This window comes from Hemitrygon akajei, chromosome 30 (assembly GCF_048418815.1).
Source record: "Hemitrygon akajei chromosome 30, sHemAka1.3, whole genome shotgun sequence".
NCBI lineage: Eukaryota > Metazoa > Chordata > Chondrichthyes > Myliobatiformes > Dasyatidae > Hemitrygon > Hemitrygon akajei.
Window position 1 is genome coordinate 41,061,026 of NC_133153.1, and position 23,825 is coordinate 41,084,850.

At 44.2% G+C, this 23,825-nt stretch overlaps 1 protein-coding gene across 1 annotated transcript in view; it reads right to left on the reverse strand.

The window, feature by feature from the left end:
• The window catches only part of strc1 (stereocilin 1), a 99,398-nt gene that overhangs the window by 38,683 nt on the left and 36,890 nt on the right, over window positions 1-23,825 (reverse strand). Inside the window, exons 12-20 of the mRNA XM_073032734.1 lie at window positions 20,750-20,788; window positions 20,475-20,642; window positions 17,264-17,401; window positions 14,529-14,593; window positions 12,562-12,685; window positions 6,572-6,660; window positions 4,299-4,434; window positions 1,557-1,753; window positions 410-500 (exon numbers count right to left, since the gene is read on the reverse strand). Coding sequence (XP_072888835.1) covers window positions 410-500; window positions 1,557-1,753; window positions 4,299-4,434; window positions 6,572-6,660; window positions 12,562-12,685; window positions 14,529-14,593; window positions 17,264-17,401; window positions 20,475-20,642; window positions 20,750-20,788 — 1,047 coding nt within the window. The remainder of the gene's footprint in view (window positions 1-409; window positions 501-1,556; window positions 1,754-4,298; window positions 4,435-6,571; window positions 6,661-12,561; window positions 12,686-14,528; window positions 14,594-17,263; window positions 17,402-20,474; window positions 20,643-20,749; window positions 20,789-23,825) is intronic.

Here is a 23,825-nt window from a genome sequence, read left to right on the forward strand (position 1 = left end):
TGCAGGTTTCAATGTATGTGTGACAAATAAGGCTAATCTCAATCTCACCAGGCTCAAGCACAGCTTTTATCTCCCTGCTATAAAACTATAGAATGGTTCTTTCAGATCAATAGTCTCTTGACCTTACAATCTATCCCAGCACCGCTTTGCACCTTACTTTCCCTGTAACTGTGACACTTCATTCTGCACTCTGTCGTTGTTCTACTGTGCACCATCTCAATGCACTACTGTAATGAACTGACCTGCATGCAAGACAAGATTTTCATCACACCTCCATACATGTGACAACAATGAACCAGTTTACCAATCCAGGTCCTTATCTCCCTCCCGAGATTTGGGGCCCAAAACCCACAGATGTGGCCTGGCACAGACTTTACACCAGGGGTTGACGGTAATTAGGGAAGAGTACCTTTGGAAGTTTTTGTATATCCTCAATGGACAGAAAGAAAAGGAGCCGATCGACCTTTTCCAAGGTCAGCGAGGTCCAGTTGGTGGGGTCACTGTGGAAAAAGAAATAACTGTTTCAATTGATATAACTGGAGAGTAGGAAATAACTCCAAATTTAAAGCAATTCTCTCATTCGCATGAAGGTCAAATTAAACCATGATTTCTGCAAAGGTGTTGTCTCTGTGTGACAATCAGAGGATGCAAATGATATTGGAATTGAGTTATTAGTGTCACATGTACCGGGATACAGTGAAAAGCCGGTCTTGCATCCTGTTCACACAGATCAGATCATTACACAGTGCATTGTGGTAAACAAGGGAAAACAATAACAATGTAGAATAAAGCGCAACAGCTACAGAGAAAGTGCAGGAAGACAGTAAGGTGAAAGGTCATAACAAGAGGTCAAGAGCCCATCTTATCGTACTAGGGAATTATTCAATGGTCCGATAACAGCGGGACTGAAGCTGAACTTGAGCCCGGTGGAACGTGCTTTCAGACTTCTGTATCTTCTGCCCGATGAGAGAGGGGAGAAGAGAGAACGCCTGCACTGCAGTTCCTCTATAACAGTTTATTCTGCATTTCTATCACCCTGTTCTACCACGGTGCACTGACGTGACGAAATTATCTCTGGTTTGTTTATCTGCATGGATGACATGCAAAACCAAGTGTTTCATTGTACCTCTGAATCTGAGATAATCAGAAACCAATTTACCACCAGTAGCAGCCTACTGGGACATGACTGTCCGGCACGCAAAGTCAGACCCAGCGGACTGGGGGCATGAGATCTACGGTGAGACCCAACAGCCAGGAAGGCGGTTCAGCAACGCTCCATGGAGAGTGACGGACATGACAAGTGAGGTCATGGTCATCCACTGTAACCAAGGAAGACCCCAGTTTGAGACACTTGTTCGTAGCACTGGACCTGGACTACTGAGTGGAACTGCCCCAGTGATACGGCAATTCCACTTTAAAACTCTCCCACAAGAAGTTTCCTGTCACCATTGGGCACAATGGACAATTACCTTTTACTCCGGCAAATGAAAGTCCAATTAACAGACCAATCCTAGCTCAGTGAGACAGATTTCTCCGTGGACAGTGCTGTCACTTACCCGAACATGGTCTCTTTTGTTAATATGTCTCCCAGAAGCAACTTCTTTTGTCTGTCAAAACAGTAATCTTTCAACTTAAACAAGTTTGCCTTCATCTCTGCCCTAGGGATCTCCATGAATATTTCATCGGCAATAAACGCCACTGCAAATCCCAGCAAGTCAAACTCTGCTTTGGAAAATCTTCTGCCATATAAATTCTGAAAAAGAGGCGAATATTGGGAAATAAGCCGCACTAGGTTAAGCTCTAAATTTATGCAATGATTAGCATCTCATGAAGTTAATTCAGTTCAACTGACGCTCGATAGCTGCAGCCCCGAATCTACAAATCTCTGAGAGTCCGCTGGAGAAGCTGTAAGTACAGTTCTGCAAATCCATGAGTTGCTGAAGGCTGGAGGCCAAAGACAGCCTACCCTAGGGTTAGAGGACTGTGTATCTGGGTGGGTGGGTAGGAGGGAGGAAAGGGACTTGTTTTGCTGTTGTTGTTTTGTTGCTTGTTGTGACCTGTGATGTTCTGGTGAACACTGTGGGCATGCTATGTTGGTACCGTAACGTGAGGCAACACTTGTGGGCTGCCCCCAGAACATCCTGAGGTTGAGCTGGTTGTTAGCACAAACAACACATTTCACCGTATGTTTCGACGTACATGTGATAAATAAATCTAAATCCAAATCTAAATTTGAGCCTATCAGTGAGAAATACTTGTAATTTAAATCTGTTTTAAATTCTAAACATCATTTCAGGAAAGCTGAAGTGATGGACTTGCTAACACGCTAAGAGATTCCTCCATCTTGACTGTGATCATATACAGTACCACGTTTCCACCTCAAATGCATGTCAAAATTTACTTTGGAATTCTGAGCTTGTCCAGGAAACTCATCATGAAACATAAAATATAGAAAATGGCAGTGCTGTACAGGCCCCCGGCCCACGCCGGTCTGCAACCTGTAAGACCAATCTAGCTCTTCTCAGTCCTCTAGCCCACTACATTTCTATCATCTACATGCATATCTGAGTTTCTTAAATATCTGTAATGTATCTGCCTCTACCACCACCCCTGTCAGTGCTTTCCACACCTATCACTCTGTCTAAAAGAATTACTTCTAATAAACCCCCCCCCCCCCCGCCCTGTACTTTCCTCCAATCACCTTAAAATGATGCACTCTCATACTGGCCATTTCTGCCCTGGGGAAAAAAATCTCTGGTGGTCCACTCTCATCATCTTGTAAACTTCTATCAAGTCACCTCTCATCCTCCTTCACTCCAAAGAGAAAAGACCAAACTTGCTCAGCCTTTCCTTGTAAGACAAGCTCTCTAACCCTGGTAAACCTCCACTGCACCCTTTCTAAAACTTTCACATCTGTCCTATAATGAGGAGACCAGAACTGAACACAATATTCCAAGTGTGGTCTAACCAGAGTTGTAGAGCTGTAACATCACCTCACCGCTCTTGAACTCAATCTGCTGACAAATGAAGGCCGACACACCATACACTACCCTATCAACCGGGACAGCATGGTATCGTAGTGATTACACAACTCTTCACAGTACCCTATCAACTGGGGTGGCATGGTAGTGACATGGTTAGCACTATGCTTTACAGTACCACTGGTCCTTGTTCATTTCCCACTGCTGTCTGTAAGGAGTTTGTACGTTCTCCCCGCGACCACCTGAGTTTTCTCCAGGTGCTCTGGTTTTTTCCCACCGTCCAAAGACGTACAGACTAGTAGGTTAATTAGACATTGTAAATTGTCCTGTGATGAGGCTGGGGTTAAATCAGGGGTTGCTGGGCTCGAAGGGCCAGCTCCGCGTTGTATCTCAATCAATAAAAAAATACTCATGGGGCAACTCTGGGGATGTATTACTTTGGGCTTTATCTTGTCTGTTCATTTCCCTCCATAGATGCTGCCTGACCTGCTGAGTTCCCCCAGCATTGTGTGTGTGTGTGTGCGTGTGTGTTACTCAAGATTTCCAGCGTCTGCAGAATCTCTTGTAGCTTATTTGGTGTGCGGCGTAATGCTGCTTGTGGTTGCTTGTTATGAAAAAACTGGCTGCTGTTGTTCTATAATAAGGGACCACAAAACATGGGAGCTGAATTGGGCCATTCGGTCTATCGAGTCTGCCCTATCATTGCATCATGACTGACTTGCTATCCCTCTCGACCCCACTGTCCTGCCTTATCCCCATAACCTTTGATGCCCTGACTAATCTAAAACCCATCAACCTCTGCCTTCAATATAACCACTGACTTACTTATTCAATGATGCAGACGGAGTGGGCACTTCCAGCCCTTTGAGCCACGTTGCCACAGCAACCCCACAACCCCAACTGACCCACACCTAATCACGGGACAATTTACCATGACTAATTAACCTATCTGGTACGTCTTTGGACTGTGGGAGCACACAGGGGAAAATCCACAGGGAGGATGTGCAAGAGCTCCTTACAGAACTGAACTCCAAACTCCAGAATGCCTCGAGCTGTAACCGTGTCGCACTAACCACTCCGCTACAGTGATGAGGCCTCCACAGCCGTCTGTGGCAATTAATTCCATAGATTCAACACCCTCTGGCTAAAAGAGTCCTCCCTGCTCAAAGCGCTTTTCAGAGGTTGAGAAAGTGTGATCAAACACCTCAAAGTGCTGAATAAATAGTGATTATTGCTGTAAATTAAATGCCTAGAGAAAAGATGAGCAGCATGTTACCTCCACTCTGAGATTTCACTTAAAGGCAGTCAGAGCCCTACCAGAACTTGTACAATCCAATCAACCATCAGGCTCTGCTTTGAGCTCGGCAGCTTTAAGAATGGAATCGGATTTTTCACAATGACTTGAAGCAATTGCTGTGTCATGTTAATGGAAAATCTTCTAATTTTCACAAGTCTGCAAAAAAAAATTAAAGATTGAACAGAAAGATTTTATTTTTTTTAATTTAGGGATTCAGCACAGTAACAGACTTTTCTAGCCCGAGTTAACACCGTCCAATTATACCCATGGGAAAGAATAACCTACTGACCCTCTTTTGTCTTTGGACTGTGGGAGGAAACCCATGTTTCACGGGGTGAACATACACACCCCTTACAGACAGCTTCGGGAACTGAACCAAGGTCGCTGGCACTGAAAAGCATTATGTTAACCACTAAGTTACTGTGGAGAACATTTCTCTCTAGAATGGAGAGAGCTTAGGGATGACAGATAATAATCTTCATTATAATCAGGGACAGAAGGGTGGAGGAAAAGAGGAATGGTAATACATTGGTGAGGCAAATAAGAGTTGTTGTCTCACAGCTCCAGAAACCCGGGTTCAGTCCTGCCCTCCCATGCTGCTTGCCCGAAGCCTGAATGTTCTCTCTGTGACCGTGTCAGTTCCCCCCAGAGACTCTAGTTTCCTCCAAAGATGTTGGCTATTACTGTGTGTGTGGACAGGTGGTAGAATAATCCAGGGAGAGATAATAGGCATGTAGAAGAACAAAGTTCAAAGTAACTTTGTTATCCAAGTGCATTTTCTTGTGGGCATTCACAGTAGAATAAAGAACTACATGGAATCAATGAAAAACTCCAAAGACTGACAAGACAAATGTGCAAATGAAGACAAATTGTGCAAATACAAAAAAAAAATTAATAAATAATATTGAGAACACGAGTTTCAGAGTCAATGAAAGGGAGCCAGTATGTTGTGGAATCAGTTCAGTGCTGAGGTGAGTGAAGCTATCCACTCTGGTTCAGGAGCCTGATGGTTGTTCCTGAACCTGGTGGTGTGGCTCCTGTACCTCCTTCCTGATGGCAGCAGGAAAGCAGGTCAGGCAGCATCTATGGGTTGTGGGGAGGGGGAACAAACAGTCAACGTTTTGGGCCAAAACCTTTCATCAGGACTGATGAGATGCTCCATTATTTTGTGTGTGCTGCAGTTGGAATGCAGTGTCTGGTCATGCATTTTGGTAGAAAGAATGAAGGCATAGACTTTTAAATTGGGAGTGAATTCAGAAATTGGAGGGGCAAAGGAACTTGGGAGTCCTAGTGCAGGATTCCCTAAAGATTAACTTGTAGGTTGAGTCGGTAAAAAAAAGCGCTAGCTCGCTCAACCCATCCTCATAAGACATGCTGTCTAATTCAGGCAGCATCCTGATAAATCTCCTCTGCACTCTCTCTAAAGCTTCCACATCCTTCTGATAATCAGGCGACTAGAAATGAACACAAATCTCCAAGTGTGGTCCAACCAGAGTTTTATAGAACGGCCACATTATCTCACTGCAAAGATAGTAAATGTAATGTTAGCAATAATTTCAAGAGAACTTGAATATAAAAGCAAGGATGTAAAACTGAGGCTTCATAAGGGCATTGGTCAGACCACATTTGGAGCATTGTGAGCAGTTTTGGGTCTCTTACCTAAGAACGGATGTGGTGGCATTGGAGAGAGTCCAGAGGAGGTTCTCGAGAATGGAAGGTTAACATAGGAGGAGCATTTGATAACTCTTGGTCTGTCCTCGCTGGAGTTTAGAAGAGATCTCATTGAAACCTATCGAATATTGAAAGAACTAGATGGAGTGGATGTAGAGAGAATGTTTCCAATACAGGGAGAGTCTAGGACTAAGAGGACACAACCTCAGAATACAAAGATATCCCTTTAGAATACAGATGAGGAGGAATTTCTTTAGCCAGAGTACAGGAATTCATTGCCACAGACAGCTGTGGAGCCACGCCATTGGGTATATTTAAAGTGGATATTGATAGGTTCTTGATTGGTAAGGGCAACAGAAGTTATGGGGAGAAGGCAGGAGAATGGTGTTGAGAGGGATAATAAATCAGGCAGGATTGAATGGTGGAGCAGACTTTTTGGGCCAAATGGCCTCTCTCTTATGGTCTAAAGATTTCCAGCATCTGCAGAATCTCTTCTGTCTCTGGAAAAGGTCAAATGGTGCCTTTCTCTCTCCACGACTGCTATCTGACCTGCTAATTGTTTCGTCGGTGTATGCAAATCTCCATCCTTCCCAGCCCAAGTTGACCGTGGGATGTTACTTACTGGAGATCAAAGAGCAGCTGTGGCCGCATACTTCGCACAGTCCCCACGGTGAGCACAAAGCTGTTCAATGTTTCCAGAACGCAGCCCCTCTGCGAAAATAAGAGCACATCACTTCAAATGTTTGGCCATTTCCGCTGATGGGCCTGAATTTTAATAAAAGGTGACTGCACTTTCGAGTTTAATCTAATTTCATATTGAATGCTTTGTTAAAGGAGTCCGTTTGTTCCACTCTGTGATTGTATAATGGGGTGAGAGCTGTCCAGCAGAGCATCGGAAACGGGCCACGGCGGCATAGCAGATAGCGCGATGCTAAAAACAAGAGAGCTGATTGTGGATTACAGGAGGAACGGAGACAGGCTCGGCCCGGGCAACATCAATGGGTCTGCAGTTGAGAGGGTGAGTAGCTTCAAGTTCCTCGGTATCGATGATCTCACCTGGACTGTACACGCCGGCTGTCTGGCAAAAAAAAAAGCACAACACATCTCTTCCACCTCAGGTGACTGAAGAAGTTTGGCACGGGCCCCCAAATCCTCAACACTTTTTACAGGGGCACCATTGAGAGCATCCTGACTGGCTGCATCACTGCCTGGTACAGGAACTGCACCAACCTTGATCACTGGGCACTGCAGAGAGTGGTACGGATAGCCCAGCGCATCTGTGGATGTGAACTTCCCTCCACTGAGGGCATTTATAGCAGCGTGCAGAAAGGGGGCCTACAAGATCATCAGGGACACCAGTCACCACAAACATAAACTATTTCAGCTGCTTCAGTCTGGCAAACTCTACTACAGCATTAAAGCCAGGACCAACAGGCTACGGGACAGCTTCTTTCTACAACCCATTAGACTTTTAACTTCGTATGACTGTACATTGCAACGGAGTCAAAATGCAAAGATTTTTACTCCCTCACGTTGTGGGACAGATGTAAGATTTAAATAAATTCTAAATTTTAGTACAGCTTGGAGCAGAGTTCAGAGTTCAATCCCAGTGTCCTCTGTAAGGAGTCTCTGTCCATCTTCCCCATCACTGCGTGGGTTTCCGCCGGGTGCTCTAGTTTCCTCCCACATTCCAAAGACCGTAATTAATTCAGTAAATTAATTGGTCATTGTAAATTGTCCCACGATTAAGTTAGGGTTAAATCAGTGGATTGCTGGCGGTGTGACTTGAAGGGCTGGAAGTCCTATTCCAGGATGTATCTCTAAATAAGTAATAATAAACAAACAAACGATTGAATTGAATTATCTTGTACTGTTTCAAGTACAAGATACAGTGAAACATTTGCCTTACATACTGTTCATATAGATCAAATCATTAAAATATAAAAAGATTAGCTTTGTCACATGTACTGTACATCGACACATACAGTGAAATGAGTTGTTTGCATCAAATTAAATCTGTGAGGAATGTGCTGAGCAGCTTGCAAGGGTCACCACGTTTCTGGTGCCAACACAGCGTGCCCATAAATTCCAGTCTAGATGGCGATAGCATACAATGCTGCCTTGGTCAGCATCTTCCAGATAGCAAACAAAAATATCACTTTTATTTCTTTTACGTCTGTTTTTCCCATGAAATGCGTTTTCTGGAATTGTTACAGCTTGGAGGCGGTTTGAGTGATCCAGCACTGTTGTCTCCGAGAAGATTCCGGGAAGCGAGCGCATGCTCAGACGACCTCAGTGCAAAGAAACTTCGCGAGGTGACATTCGGCCCCCATTTAACCAACTAAAGCATCCATTTATCACCAATTAAAGCATGGAGGTACATGGATGACAAGCAAGAGTTCAGCGCCGACTGTCTTCCTTTCAATCGCTGCCGGAGAAGGAATCTGTGAGCAGAATATCGCTGTGTGGCTCGCTGTGGCAGGCGGTTAGGCCTCTCTGCCTCATGTGGTGTCCATCTCTTTCGATGAATGTCAGTGATATTGTAGGATGGCATCGCGGCTCTGCGTCTATGGATTGGACTGTGGACTTTCTCACAGTCATGGTTTTAATATTCTGTGTTTATTTTTAAATTGCCAGTTTCTTTTCCATTTTGTTGTGCTTGGGCGGTGATGTCCTGTTAGATTTTTTTTGTGCTGGGGAGTTGTTTTTTGGGCGTCGATGTTCCTGTTCCATTTTGTGTGGGTTTGTGTGGAGTTTTGGGGGGTGGGGTTGATGGTCGGGATGCCGTTTTTTTTGTGTGGGGGGTGGGGTTGGGTTTGATGTTCTCTCTTAACAGCTTTCATGTTCTTTGTTTTGTGGCTATCTGGAGAAGACAAATTTCAGAGTTGTATAGGGATACGTGCTTTGATAATAAATGTTATCACAGATGTGATAACAGCACATTTGGAAAGAGGTGAAATCATCGGACAAAGTCAACAAGGATTTGTGAAAGGAAAATCATGTCTGATGAATCTTATAGAATTTTTTGAAGATGTAACTAGTAGAGTGGATGGGGAGAGCCAGTGGATGTGGTATATTTAGATTTTCAAAAGGCTTTTGACAAGGTCCCACACAGGAGATTAGTGTGCAAACTTAAAGCACACGGTATTGGGGGTATGGTATTGATGTGGATAGAGAATTGGTTGGCAGACAGGAAGCAAAGAGTGGGAGTAAACAGGACCTTTTCAGAATGGCAGGCAGTGACTAGTGGGGTACCACAAGGCTCAGTGCTGGGACCCCAGTTGTTTACAATATATATTAATGATTTAGATGAGAGAATTAAATGCAGCATCTCCAAGTTTGTGGATGACACGAAGCTGGGCGGTGGTGTTAGCTGTGAGGAGGATGCTAAGAGGATGCAGGGTGACTTGGATAGGTTAGGTGAGTGGGCAAATTCATGGCAGATGGCAATTTAATGTGGATAAATGTGAGGTTATCCACTTTGGTTGCAAGAACAGGAAAACAGATTATTATCTGAACGGTGGCCAATTAGGAAAAGGGGAGATGCAACGAGACCTGGGTGTCATTGTACACCAGTCATTGAAGGTGGGCATGCAGGTACAGCAGACGGTGAAAAAGGCAAATGGTATGTTGGCATTCATAGCAAAAGGATTTGAGTACAGGAGCAGGGAGGTTCTACTGCAGTTGTACAAGGCCTTGGTGAGACTGCACCTAGAATATTGTGTGCAGTTTTGGTCCCCTAATCTGAGGAAAGACATTCTTGCCATAGAGGGAGTACAGAGAAGGTTCACCAGATTGATTCCTGGGATGGCAGGACTTTCATATGAAGAAAGACTGGATCGACTTAGGCTTATACTCACTGTAATTTAGAAGATTGAGAGGGGATCTTATAGAAACGTATAAAATTCTAAAGGGATTGGACCGGCTAGATGCAGGAAGATTGTTTCCGATGTTGGGGAAGTCCAGAATGAGGGGTCACAGTTTAAGGATAAAGGGGAAGCCTTTTAGGACCGAGATGAGGAAAAACTTCTTCACACAGAGAGTGGTGAATCTGTGGAATTCTCTGCCACAGGAAACAGTTGAGGCCGGTTCATTGGCTATATTTAAGAGGAAGTTAGATATGGCCCGTGTGGCTAAAGGGATCAGGGGGTATGGAGAGAAAGCAGGTACAGGGTTCTGAGTTGGATGATCGGCCATGATCATACTGAATGGTGGTGCAGGCTCGAAGGGCCGAATGGCCTACTCCTGCACCTATTTTCTATGTTTCTATGAACCTTAGAGCCTAACCCTCTCCGTACACCTTTTGGAACGTATGAGGAAACCTGAGTGCCCAAAGGAACCAGTCACCGGGGGAACATACAAACTCTTTACAGACAGTGGTGGAAATCAAACCCCGATCTTACAGCTGTAAAGCGAGGGCGCTAACTCCTACGCCACCATGCCACCCTGTACAAAGGAAAGCAGTAACAGAATGCAGAGTAGTATGTAACAGCTACAGAGAAAGTGCAGCGTAGGCAGACCATAAGGTGAGGTCGTTTTGAGGCCAAGAGACCATCTTATCAAACTAGGGACCATTCCATAGTCTTATAAAAGTGGGGTAGAAGGTGTCCTTGAGCCTGGTGATATGTGCCTTCCGGCTTTTGTATCTTCTGCCCGATGGGACTGGGCAGAGTCAAGTCAAGTCGCCTTTATTGTAATTTCAACCATAACTGCTGGTACAGTACACAGTAAAAACGAAACAACGTACCTCCAGGACCCTGGTGCTACATGAAACAACACAAAACTACAGACCTACACGGGACTACATAAAGTGCACAAAACAGTGCAAGACAGTGCAATAATTAATAAACAAGACAATAGGCACAGTAAAGGGCAAATTACAATATAATAATAAATGATGTAAATATAAATGTAAACAATGTTTTAGCAGAAATTGAGAAAGAAATGAGCAAAAATTGCAAAGGGAGTGGAGTGGTGTTCAGTTGAGTGTGTGTGTAGGTACGTACAGAACAACGATGGTTGACATCGGATAGGTGAAAAAGGGCTGGGGGCACGTCACTTCAGGACATGAGACCTGCCATTATGGACTGAAGTGAAGAGAAATTCCTGTATGAGGTGGACTGTGAATCGCTGGAATTCTTCACCTTGTAAGACTTAATCAATTAATGACCTCAATGTGAAGACTCCCCTCTGAAACACTGACCTTAATATAACTGAGTTTGGGGAAGAGTGTAATGACACCAAGACCAATATTTGCAATTTATTTAACATGTTTAAAAGGGTAATTATGAGGATATAAAGCAGAGCTAGCTAAATGAACTGGTAGATTAGATTAAGAAATGGTGAAATGAGTTACAGTGACAAAGTTTTAAGGGAATACACTAAATGGGTATTTTCCAACGAAAATAAATATTCCAGGTGGGGGATGAACATTCCGCAGTTAATGTGAAAAGTTAAAGGATTAAATAAAGAAAATGCCACAGTTCAAAGTTTAATGAGCCATACAAAGTTCAAAGTGCGTACTGTATGTCACCATATACTACCCTGAGATTCACTGCTTTGTAGAACAAAGAAAGACAAAAGAATAATGAAAAACTATACAAAGACTGACAAATGACAACAGTACAAAAGAAAATAATCTGGCAAATACAACAAATAATTAATAGATAGATAGATAAATAGTCAGATAGATAGATAGATAATTAATTAATTAATTAGGTAGATAGGTGGATAGATAGATAGATAGATAGATAGATAAATATATACATTCAGTTGAGAACTCAAGTTCTAGAATCCTTGAAAGTGAGTCAATAGGATGTGGAATCAGTCCAATGCTGAGGTGGGTGAAGTTATCCATGCTGGTTCAGGAGTCTGATGGTTAAAGGGGAATAACTGTTCCTGAGCCTGGTGGTATTGTACCTAGGGCTTCTGTACCTCCTTCCCAACAGTAATAGCAAGATGAGACCAGGGCTTTAATGTCAGGGGTCCTTGATAATGGACACTGCTTTTGAGTGGGAGTGCTCCTTGTTGGTGGGCAGCACAGGAACAGATCTGTTGGCCCATAAGTCTGTACCGAGCATGATGCCAAATTTAACTAATCCCATCTGCCTGCCTCCATATTGGCCCCCACCCCCACCCCCATTCTCTGCACATTCTGCAGCTGAGATCATTTCATTTTTTTGGATATTAGAGGATTCTAGGACCATTAAGAATAAACAAGAAATTGAGCAGCCTAAGGTCAGCTGTTAGCAGTGAGATTGTCTTATTTCTGTCACATGCACATTGAAACATTAGAACATACAGTGAAATGCATCCTTGGCGCTAATGACCTTTAGTCTGACTATGTGCTGGTGGCAGCCGTGCTTCTGGCACCAACAAAGCATGCCCACAACTTACTAACCCTAACTCATACATCGTTGGAATGTGGGAGGAAACTGGAGCACTCAGGGAAGCCTAGGTAGTCACAGGGAGAACAGACAAACTCCTTACAGAGAGTGGCAGGAACTGAACCCCAATCTTCCATTGTAATTCGTGATGCTAACGCTGCACCACCCTGCCAGGTTGTTGTGGGGGCTACTGCTGATACCTGGTTGTATGTTCTTATCAACTTACCAGGGACACCGGCATTTCAGTTGGCAAGTCTCTGAAGAACTGCAGCAGTTTCAGGAATGTCTTGGGTGTCGTCAGATGTTGCAGGGTCGCGCAGTCTACACCCCGTGCTACGAAACCAAGAGAGCTAAAGAAGGGATAAGATGTTCAACGTCACAGATCACAAATTCTCTAAGTAAGCAACAGCTCATGTGTGAAACTAGCAAGGGCAGCTTATCATCCGTGTTCAATTGACCTTTAACTGAGGAAACAGTTAAGAACCAAGTGCATTTATGGAGACACAGGAGGGTGGATATGCTGGAATATGCAGAGAGAGAAAAAACAAGCTGCTGGAGGAACTCAGGTGGTCAGACAGCATCAATGGGGCAAATTGTCCAAGAGTCGAGGCCCAAGGTCAACCAGAGGTTCGGACATCAGGGCCCTAGAGGCTGGGAACCTCCACGAGTCCACTGGGGAAGTCGAGGCCCAGTGTATGTGAATCCACGAGTCCACTGGAGGCTGGCAGCCGAAGATGGCCTGTTCTGGGGTTAGAGGACTGTCTGAGTGGGAATGAGCAATGGGTCTTGTTTCGCTGTTATCGCTCTGTCGCTTGGGTGTGTTCTGTGTTGTTCTACTGAGGATAGTGAGCATGCCATGTTGCTGTCAGAATGCGTGACGATTACAGGTATGTATCACACGTACATTGAAACATACAGTGAAACGTGTCATTTGTGTGAACAGCCAGACACACCCAGAGATGTGCTGAGGACCTCCCGCAGGTGTCGTTACACATTCTGACGCCAACACAGCATGCCCACCATCTCTGAAATATCTTTTATATAGAGTCACAGAACACTACAGCACAGAAACAGGCCATTCAACCCATCTAGTCCATGCCAAACTATTAATTTGCCCAGTGCCATCAACCTGCACCAGGACCATAGCCCCCCATACCCCTCCCAACCATAAACAAAGAGCATATTTTAAAGCTTTTTAGATTTTCCCCATCAAAATGGATAATTTCACATCTTCCCGCATTCTACGCGGTTTCCCAGATCACTGCCCACTCACTTAGCCTATCTATATTCCTTTGTGTCTTTATTGCACCCTCTTGCTAACTGGCCACAAGCTCACTATCTTCTCATACATAATTAAGAATAAGCAATAAATACCCTGAAACACCAACATGCATAAAAGTGTCATGTTCAAGGTCTGGTCTGGTCTCTGTAGAGTGTAACGAAGAGAGGTTTGCTCCAGTATCATTGTGCAGAGAGACACACACAGCTAATACTTCCAAGCAGTGGAAAGAGTGGACAACAGGATTGGACATTCAGGGCAACCCTCTGATGATCAGCACCACAGCTGTCACGTGGGGAGGTCAGTTTACTTGTCGGTCGAAAGCCACTTCTACCATCGATAGGCCCCTTTGAAGGATGCAGTAGCTCTTTCCTGTTGGCGGGCTTGTGTGCCGCGGTGCTGGTGTCCAGGTTCGGGGCTCTCGGAGGTATAAGAATAGCATGTGTGGGAAGCTTGGCCTCTTTCCTTATCCCCCAGGGCCCGAGTAAGGCTGAGGTCATGACCACTGCTGAAGAACCATTGGGAAAGTGTGCTGCAGATATAGCAGGGCCCATGTGCACTCTTAGCTAAGTCTCTGTTTGTCAAATGTTTAGTCTTGTAGTTGTGTAACTTAGGGAGACTTAATGAAGTACTTGTTGAGTTTGAAGTGTTACTGAATGTTTAGTCTTGTAGTTGTTAAACTTAGTTTAACTTAGATGTTTGGTCAAATGTTTTACTGCTTGTCTGTAAATAGTTAATGTGCTTATTCATAATCAATATCTTCTGTCTGACCAAACCCATGAGCCTGCTTCCTCGTAACATCAGCTTTAGGTACTGACATGGTTACATGGCACGTACTACATATTCAACCAGCTCTGTGCCTCAGTGTCTTCTGTACAGTTCCTCTCCCACAAAACTAACCCAGAGTAACTTACCTAAAGGTGTCTTCAGTCATATTATGGTCATTTGCTTGTAGAATCTTCCCAAAGAGCATCTGAGCCTGTAACAGGAGATCACGCATTAGGTGTAATGTAACATTCTGTTTCCAAGTACACCTCTCTATAAAAACCTACAAGCACTTTTCCACAAACCGTTGTTCTTCACAAGTGAGCTCAGAGCGCATCACTCAGTCACAAGAGACATGGCTGCCAAACCCAGTCTTCTCTGCAGCCATAATGCAGCCAGGAGTAAGTGTTTCCAGATATCAATCAGGAATGGAATCCCAGTTCCTAAACACAGATAGTCCCTACCTCTTGATGGCAATGTGTAAGAGGCATTTAGTCAAGTATGCATATAGGCAGGTGTTTGTTTAGGGTGTCAAATTGCTATTTTCATTGTAGTTTAACTTTCCTATGCTTCCTTGTTTAGGTGGGTGAAGTGGAGATATGTCTTTCTCAAAGGAGGCGTAAGGCATTCCTTCCCTCCACTAGCCTGCAGGTCACCCTTGAGCAAGGTGTAGCATCTGCTTAGCCCCCGATCAGGGTCTTGTGAAGCCATGGGAGCAGGTGGTGGATGGTCGTACGAGCAGCCGGTGCATATCACAAGTCCTGGTTATGTGACCACTGACACCAGGCAGACGATCTCTGAAGAGTATTGATAATGGCTGGGGTCACCCATCTTGTAAAGACTCTGCCCAGAAGAAGGCAATGGCAAACCACTTATGTAAAAGTTATTGCCAAGAACAATCATGGTCAAGTAGACCATGATCACCCACAGCACATGACACGGCACATAATGATGATGATGTTTGCTCGTATTTTTACATAATCATCTATATACACCTAATTATTCAGTGATTTTTCCAGGAATTACAGTGCAGATTTCGTATTTTCTAGAAGCTTGTAAGTTTTCTGTAGCAGGTGCCACTCCTTGGAATCTGGCTATTTGATAGGTTCATTGCTATCACTGGCATTTTTGTTAGCTCTAGTCTAAGGCAACCACAACTTTTTCCTTCATCTTTTCTTTGCCCTGTCAGATCTTTCTTCTTTGTTCTTGTAAAACATAATAAAATGGCTGTTAGCAACAGGTTTTGTGCCTCATTCTTCACTTCCATAAAACCGTAAGACAGGAGCAGAATTAGGCCACTCCACCACTCCTTCATGGCTGATTTATTATCCCTTTTAACCCACCGCTTCTGCTTTCTCCCCACAACCTTTGACCCATACTAATGAAGAACTTATTAATATCCGTTTGAAATATGCCCATGTTTTGGCCTCCACAGACATCCGTGGTAATTAGTTCCACAAATTCACCATCCTCCTCATCTCTGTTCTACACGGACATCCCTTTATTCTGAAGCTGTGCCCTCTGGTCCTCCTAGGCTGCCCTGCCAAAGGAAACATCTTCTCCATTTCCACTCTATCTATATTTCAATATTGGATAGGTTTCAATGAGATCCCCTCCTCATTCTTTTAAACTCCAGTGAGCACAGACCCAGAGACATCAAACACTCCTCATACATTATTCCTTTTCCTCCTGGGATCATTCCTGTAAACTTCCTCTGAACCCTCTCCAATGTCAGCACATCCTTTCTTAGATATAGGGCCCAAAACTGCTCATAATGCTCAAGGTGAGGCCTCACCAGTGCCTTATAAAGCCTCAGCATCACATCCCTGCTCTTGTATTCTGGACGTCTTGAAATGAATGCTAACATTGCATTTGCCTTCCTTACCACCAACTCACCCTGAAAGTTCACCTTTAGGGCATCCTGCATGTGGACTCCCAAGTCTCTTTGCACCTCTGAATTTTGAATTTTTCTCCCATTTATAAAATAGTCTATGCCTTTACTCCTCCTACCAAAGTGCATGATCACACATTTCCCTACACTGTATTCCATCTGCCACTTCTTTGCCCATTCTCCCAGTCCAAGTCATTCTGGAGTCTCCCTGTTTCCTCAACACTACCTGCCCCTCCAACTATCTTTGTATCGACTTCTGAAGAACTGTTAGATCACAGAAGTATTATGGGGATGGAGGGATTTGAGCCACGTGCAGGCAAATGGGATTAGTTAATTTGGCATCATGGTTTGTGTCCTCTGCGGTCATAGTTCTTTCTGTTCAAAAGCCGTTTCCAATGTGGTAATTGGTCTGTTTAAAGTTCGCAATCTTCTTTTCCCATTGGTTGGCTTATGAGCGATGGAGTTCATCTCCAGTTCCAGGCACCCTGGGGGCATAAAAGATGGCATGTGCAGAGGGTTCTCCCTCTTTCTTTTCTGCCACCCACGGGGCCCGACATCAGGCCGAATTTGGACCACCGAGAAAGAACACTGCAGACACAGACGACCACCCAGCAGTTTGTTTAGTTATGTGTCCACTTACTTCTTGAGTTTTATAAATTGGGGAGGTTTAGCAGAGTATCCACTCATTTAAAGGGTAACTGAGTGTACGGTGTAATGGTTTTGGGTAGCCTAGACAAATACTTGCTTAGCGAGACGCCTGATTTAGTGTTTCACCACTCACTTCTTAAATCAATATCTCACATGCCCATCTTTAAATCTGTGTTCCCTGTTACACTCATTGGATCCTTGAACCTGCTCTCCCATGTTACAGTTGGTATGGCATTGAGGGCCAAAAGCTGTACCGTTCTACATTCCTCCCCCAAACCTCACATTGTGATAACCTTATTATTATATTTGATATGTAGAGTTTGCAAAAAGAATATAAAATATTACCTGCTGCACCGACCACTTCACTTGTGTTAGGGCACTGGCATTGGACATTAACATGTTGACCTTTGATCTCAAGGATATTAAGGGAATGTCCTTTGCAAGGGAACCCAGATTTTTGAGGAAATTTATATCGTCCGATTCCTAGCAATGAAACCAAAGAATGATTTAACACAATGGAGAGACACCAGTTTAAGAATTGGTTGTAGAAATTAGAATTTGGATGATAATAGGTGTGGAAGCTTTGCACTTATACAGGGACAGTGCTGTGGTGTGAAGGAACTCTTTAAGAGCCGATTATAGAAAGCTTCCTTTATGCCAACAGACAAGAGCCAAATATCTGGAGGGGAGGAAGGAGCGATGTGATCACAGAAACAGAGATAAAAGTTTTAAACTCACGAGGTTGCTTAACTGGGAGACAGTGTTGCTCACCCAGCACTCAAATCTCTTACACAAACCAGCTGAAGTTCAATCTAGTAAAGTGTGAAGTGGCTCCCTCTGGAAGGTTGAACTTGAAGGTGGAATAAAGGGTTAATGACAGGATTCTGAACCACGTGGAGGACAGAGGAATCTTGGGGTTCATGTCCATAGATTCCTCAAAGTTGCTGTACAAGGTGATAGGGTGGTTAAGAAGGTGTATGGTGCATTGGCCTTTATTACTGGCCTCATTCGTAAGGCCAGTGATGTTGTGGGGATGGAACTGGACTCTCTGACGGTGGTGTCTGAAAAGAGGATGCTGTCCAAGTTGCATGCCATCTTGGACAATGACTCCCATCTACTCCATAATGTACTGGTTAGGCACAGGAGTACATTCAGCCAGAGACTCATTCCACCGAGATGTAACACTGAGCGTCATAGGAAGTCATTCCTACCTGTGGCCATCAAACTTTACAACTCCTCCCTTGGAGTGTCAGACACCCTGAGCCAATAGGCTGGTCCTGGACTTATTTCCACTTGGCATAATTAACTTATTATTATTTAATTATTTATGGTTTTATAGTGCTATATTTCTTCACTATTCTTGATTGGTGCGGCTGTAACGAAACCCAATTTCCCTTGGGATCAATAAAGTAAGTCTGTCTGTCTGTCTGTGTTAGTCAGGGGATTGAGTTCAAGAGTAGCAAGCTTTATAAAACTCTGGTTAGACCACACTCGGAGTATTGTGTTGAGTTCTGGTCATCTCATTGTAAGAAGGATGTGGAAGCTTCTGAGAGGGTGCAGAGAAGATTTACCAGGATGCTGTCTGGATTAGAGAGCATGCCTTATAAGGAAAGGCTGAGTGAGCTCAACCTGCAAGTTAAGGATGAGAGGTGCACAAGATGATAAAAGGCATACATAGAATGCATAGCCAGAGACTTTTTTCCAAGGGCAGAAATAGCTAATATAAGAGGGCATAACCTAAAAGTGTTTGGAGGAAAGTATTGGGGGGAATATCAGAGGTACTTTTTTTTTTAAAACACAGAGAGTAGTGGGTGTGTGGAAAGTGCTGCCAGGGGTGATGGTAGAGGGAGATACATTATGGACATTTAAGAGACTCTTAGACAGGAACATGGATGATTGAGAAATGGAGAGTTAGGTAGGAGAGAAGAGTTAGATTGATCTTAGAGTAGGTTAAACATCAGCACAACATCGTGGGCTGAAGGGCCTGTATTGTGCTATAATGTTCTATGTTCAAACTGGATATAATTAAGAAGGAATAACATTAAAATATTTCACAAAGTATTGAACAGTCTGATTTCGGAGACTGATTTCTGTGTTCCGGTTACTGTAAACTCACACATGTTCTTCATCTGCGTGAGGTGTCAGAATACTTTAACCAATCACTCACTCCTATCAGGTTCAAATATCATTCATTAATGAAACTTCACGCTGCCAAAATCCCTTCACAAACTAAAGATTTATCAATTATTCAGGATCTATCCAGCCGCGGAGTCGTTTGCTCTGCTATATCTTTCTCAACCACCACTACCTGATAATGTAATCAAATATTTAAATCATTTTTAAATGTTAATTCCCTGATGTGATTGATGCACAGTCAAAATCATTGTCTTTTGACATATGGAAAGTTAAAAATGAGATGGAGCATGCCTGAATTCTCGAGGGAAAAACGTGAATGCTCAGTGTTCTGTGCTATCGGTTTGGTCACTGGAAAAAGCAGGACCTGTTCTGTAAGAGTTGAGCAAGAGACCTCCTGGAGATGTGAAAATTCATGAACAAGTCTGCTGGAGTAGACAGACACAGAAGAACATTACAGAACGGCACAGGCCCGTCGGCCCGCAATATTGTGCCGACTTTTTAACCTACTCTAGTATCAATCTAACCCTTCCCTCCTACATAGCCCTTCATTCTCTCTCTCATCCATTTGTCCATCTAAGTGTCTCTTAAATGCCCCTAGTTTATCAGCCTCTACCTCCACCACCACCACCACCACTGGCAGCGAGCTCCATACCCCCAACACTCTCTGTGTAAAAAACTTAACTTGGACACACACCCTCCCCATACTTTCCTCCAAAATTATGTCCCCCTCTTCGTATTAGTCAAAAACGAGATCCTCTGAGGAGCAAGAGGTGATGAGCATTATTTGTGACGTGTACACTGAAACATGGAACCACACAGTGGAATGTGTCATTTGTGTTTTAAGACCAACCCAGTCCGAGATGCACCAGGGCAGCCCGTAAGCATCGCCATGCCCACACATGCTGTCCCATTAGAAGCTGGAGAGCACGGACTGAGAATGAGCGGCAAAAACAAAGGGACGAGATTTCTCCTCCCACATTCCACAGACATACGGATTAGAGTTAGTGAGTTGTGGACGTGCTCTGCATTGGCACCAGATGTGTAGCATCACTTGCAGGCTCCCGCTCCCCGCCCCCAGCACAGCCTCAGTCTGTGTTGGTCATCGACACAAAAACAACACACTTCACTGTGTCTTTCGACATACATGTGATAAAAAAAACTAATCTGAATCTTTTTTTTAAATTTGGGGCAAAGCATGAGATTTTTCGCTCTGCTCTCTGCTGTGGGACGCAAACCATCTGATGCAGAATAGAAAGTGCCACAAAACCCACGCATTCATAGGGAGAACGTACCAACTCCTTACAGACAGCGGTGGGAATCGAACCCCGCCCTCCGATTGTTGGCGCTGTGAAGTTTTACACTAACCGCTATCGCTACCACGACAGGCTTAGAAGATACGAGTGAGGAATCGATTACCCACCCAGAATTTATTCACAGCCATCAGCTTCTGTACGGGACTCAGCTGCCTCTCGTAAGCCACCATGCTGGGCAGGACATTCACAAATAGAGCGGATGGAATGACTCGCAGGATCGACGGGCTGAGACCGACCACAGTCGACCCCAGACTGCTCAGCAACTCCTCCGTGATCTGCAGGTTAACAGAGAGAGGGGAACAGTGAAGCCACGCTTCAAACTGCATCCTCCGCAAGCGGCGACGACAGATCGCAAACACATCACAGCTCAGGAAATACTCACAGACACGTTTTGCAGCACTTTCTCGATGATTGCCCTTGCCTGAAATGGAAACAATGGCTATGTTACATGTACAGATACATAAGGGGTGGCACGATAGAGACACACTATTACAGCCCCAGTGAGAGGGGTTCAATTCCCGCCGCTGTCTGGAAGGAATTGGTATGCTCTCTTCGTGACCACATGGATTTCCTCTGAATTCTCCAGTTTCCTCCCAAAGTTCAAAGTAAGTTTATTATTAGAGTACATATATGTCACTATATACAATCCAGAGATTAATTTTCCCGTGGGCACACTCAGCAAATCTATAGAATAGTAACAATAACAGGACCAGTGAAATATCAGAAGACAACAAAGTATGCAAATGCAAATATAAATAAATAGCAATAAATAACGAGAACATAAGGTAATAAGATTAAGAGTCCTTAAAGTGAGATCATTGGTTGTGGGAACATCTCAACGGATGGGCAAGTGAGTAGTTATCCCCTTTTGTTCAAGAGCCTGATGGTTGTGGGGTAGTAACTGTTTCTGAACCTGCCGGTGCAAGTCCTGAGGCTCTAGAACCTCCTTTCTAACGGCTGCAATGAGAAGACAGCAGGCCTGGGTGGTAGGGATCTCTGATGATAAATGCTGCTTTCCTACGACAGCGTTTTGTGTAGATGTGCTCAATGGTTGGGAGGGCTTTACCCGTACACAGACGTACGGGTTAGGATTAGTGAGTTGTGGGCATGCTACGTTGGTGCCAAAAGTGTGGGCAAGACTTGCAGACGGCGCCAGCACAATCCTTCTCGATTTGATTTGACGCGACGCAAACGATGCTTTTCACAAACACAAGAAAATCTGCAGTTGCCAGAAATCCAAAGTAATACACACAAAATGCTGGAGGAACTCAGCAGGTCAGGCAGCATCTATGGAGGGGAATAAAACAGTTGACATTTTGCGCCAAGACCCTTCATCAGGACTGGAAAAGAAAGAAGAGGAGTCAGAGTAAGAAAGTGGAGGAAGGGGAGGAGGAAGGTGGTAGGTGATAGGCGAAATCAGGAGTGGGAGAGGGGGTGAAGTAAAGAGCTGGGAAGTTGGTGATACATTTCACTGTATGTTTCATTGTACATGTAACAAATAAAGCTAATATTTACATCTTAAAATAAACTTGAGACATTTTGGATGTTGCACTGAGTTCTGGAGAGAGCTTGAGCTGGTTTGGACTGTTTTCATTGGAACAGAGGAGAATGAGAGGGTGATCATATCGAGGTTTGCAAATCATGAGGGGCATAGATAGGGTGAAGGTGCACTTACGATTGGGAACTGAAGGGTGCAGATTGAAGGTGAGAGGGGAGAGAAACAACTTCTTCACCTATAGAGTGGTCAGTATGTGGAATGATCTGCCCAGGGGACGTGGTTAAGGTGGGTACATTTACAATCTTTATGAGGAACTTGGAAAGGAAAGGTTTAGAAGGTTATTGCATATTGGATTTAGAAGGATATTGGCTCAGTCGTAGTGAGGATTAGGCCTCAAGCCCAGGTGTTGCCTGTCCACAGCTGCCAGAGTTGGTGTGCTTCACCAGAGGTAGCATGGTGGATCATCCAAGCTGAAGTTGGTGCAGTGCCCCTTCCCAGTGTTCGCTTGGCAGAACACCAGCTGTACTGTGCTTGACTGCAGACTGCTGCAACATTCACAGACTCAGGGTCTTGGACTATTTTTTTGTGTGACTACATTTTACTGATTGCCTGTGGTAGAATAAAGGTCCCTACCAAAACTCCTGGCAATTCTAGACAACGCTTCTCACCTCCTGCATGCCTCCTTGGCTGAACAGAGGAGCACTTTTAGTAATAGACTGAGACAACGGTGCTGCTCCAAAGAGCGCTGTATGAGGTCATTCTTACCCTCGGCCATTAGGTTCTATGAGTCAACCTATAGCTGGGGAAGTGATGATTCCCTCCGGTTAAACTGCTTGAGGTAACTTACTTTTTTATTCTTTCTTACTTCTCTTTTAATATCTGTATATCTGTGCGCTTGTAATGCTACTATGACACTGTAATTTCCTAAAGCATCTACCTTACATGTGCTTGATATCTTATACGTGCTATATGTGCCTTGAACTGTGTGTGACTGTTGGTACTGTGTTTGGCCCCGGAGGAACGCTGCTTCATTTGGATCTATTCATGGGTGTTGATTATGGTTGAACGACAATTAAACTTGAACTTGATAATGTGGGCAAAAGGGACTAGCTGACTTGGGAATCTTGGTCAGCCTGGCCAAGATGGGCTGAAGGGCTGTTTCCGTGCTGTGTGACTCGATGACTCTATGACCGGTTGGAGTCTGGTTCCATTGAGTCTTGCAGCCAAGGAAGAGACAGGATGTTTACATCACCACCATTGTATACAACTACAATGAAACTCGCTTCAAGAAAACGGGACAGCACAGCAGCAGAGCAATTAGCGCGATGTGAATACAGCACCAGCAACCTGGGTTCAATTCCCGCTACTGCTTGTAAGGAGTTTGGGAAATTTGTTGTCTTCATGGCAGCAGTACAATGCAATACATAATAATAGGAAAAATGAGAATCACAGTAAACACACACACACACACACACACACACACACACAGTTAAATTAAATAAGTAGTGCAAAAATAGAAGTAAAAAAGAAATGTGTAGTGTTCATGGGTTCAATGTCTATTCGGAAATCGGATGGCAGAATGGAAAAAGCTGTTCCTGAATCACTGAGTGTGTGTCTTCAGGCTTCTGTACCACCTTCCTGATGGTAGCAATGAGAACAGGTTTGATCTGGGTGATGGGGGTCCTTGGTGATGGATGCTGTCATAGAACCATAGAACATTATAGCACAGAAACAGGCCTTTTGGCCCATCTTGGCTGTGCCGAACCATTTTTCTGCCTAGTCCCACTGACCGGCACCTGAGCCATATCCCTCCAAACCCCTCTCATCCATATACCTGTCCAAGTTTTTCTTAAATGTCAAAAGTGTCAAAAGCATTCACCACTTCATCTGGCAGCTCACTCCACACTCCCACCACTCTCTGCGTGAAGAAGCCCCCCCCCCCCCAATGTTCCCTTTAAAC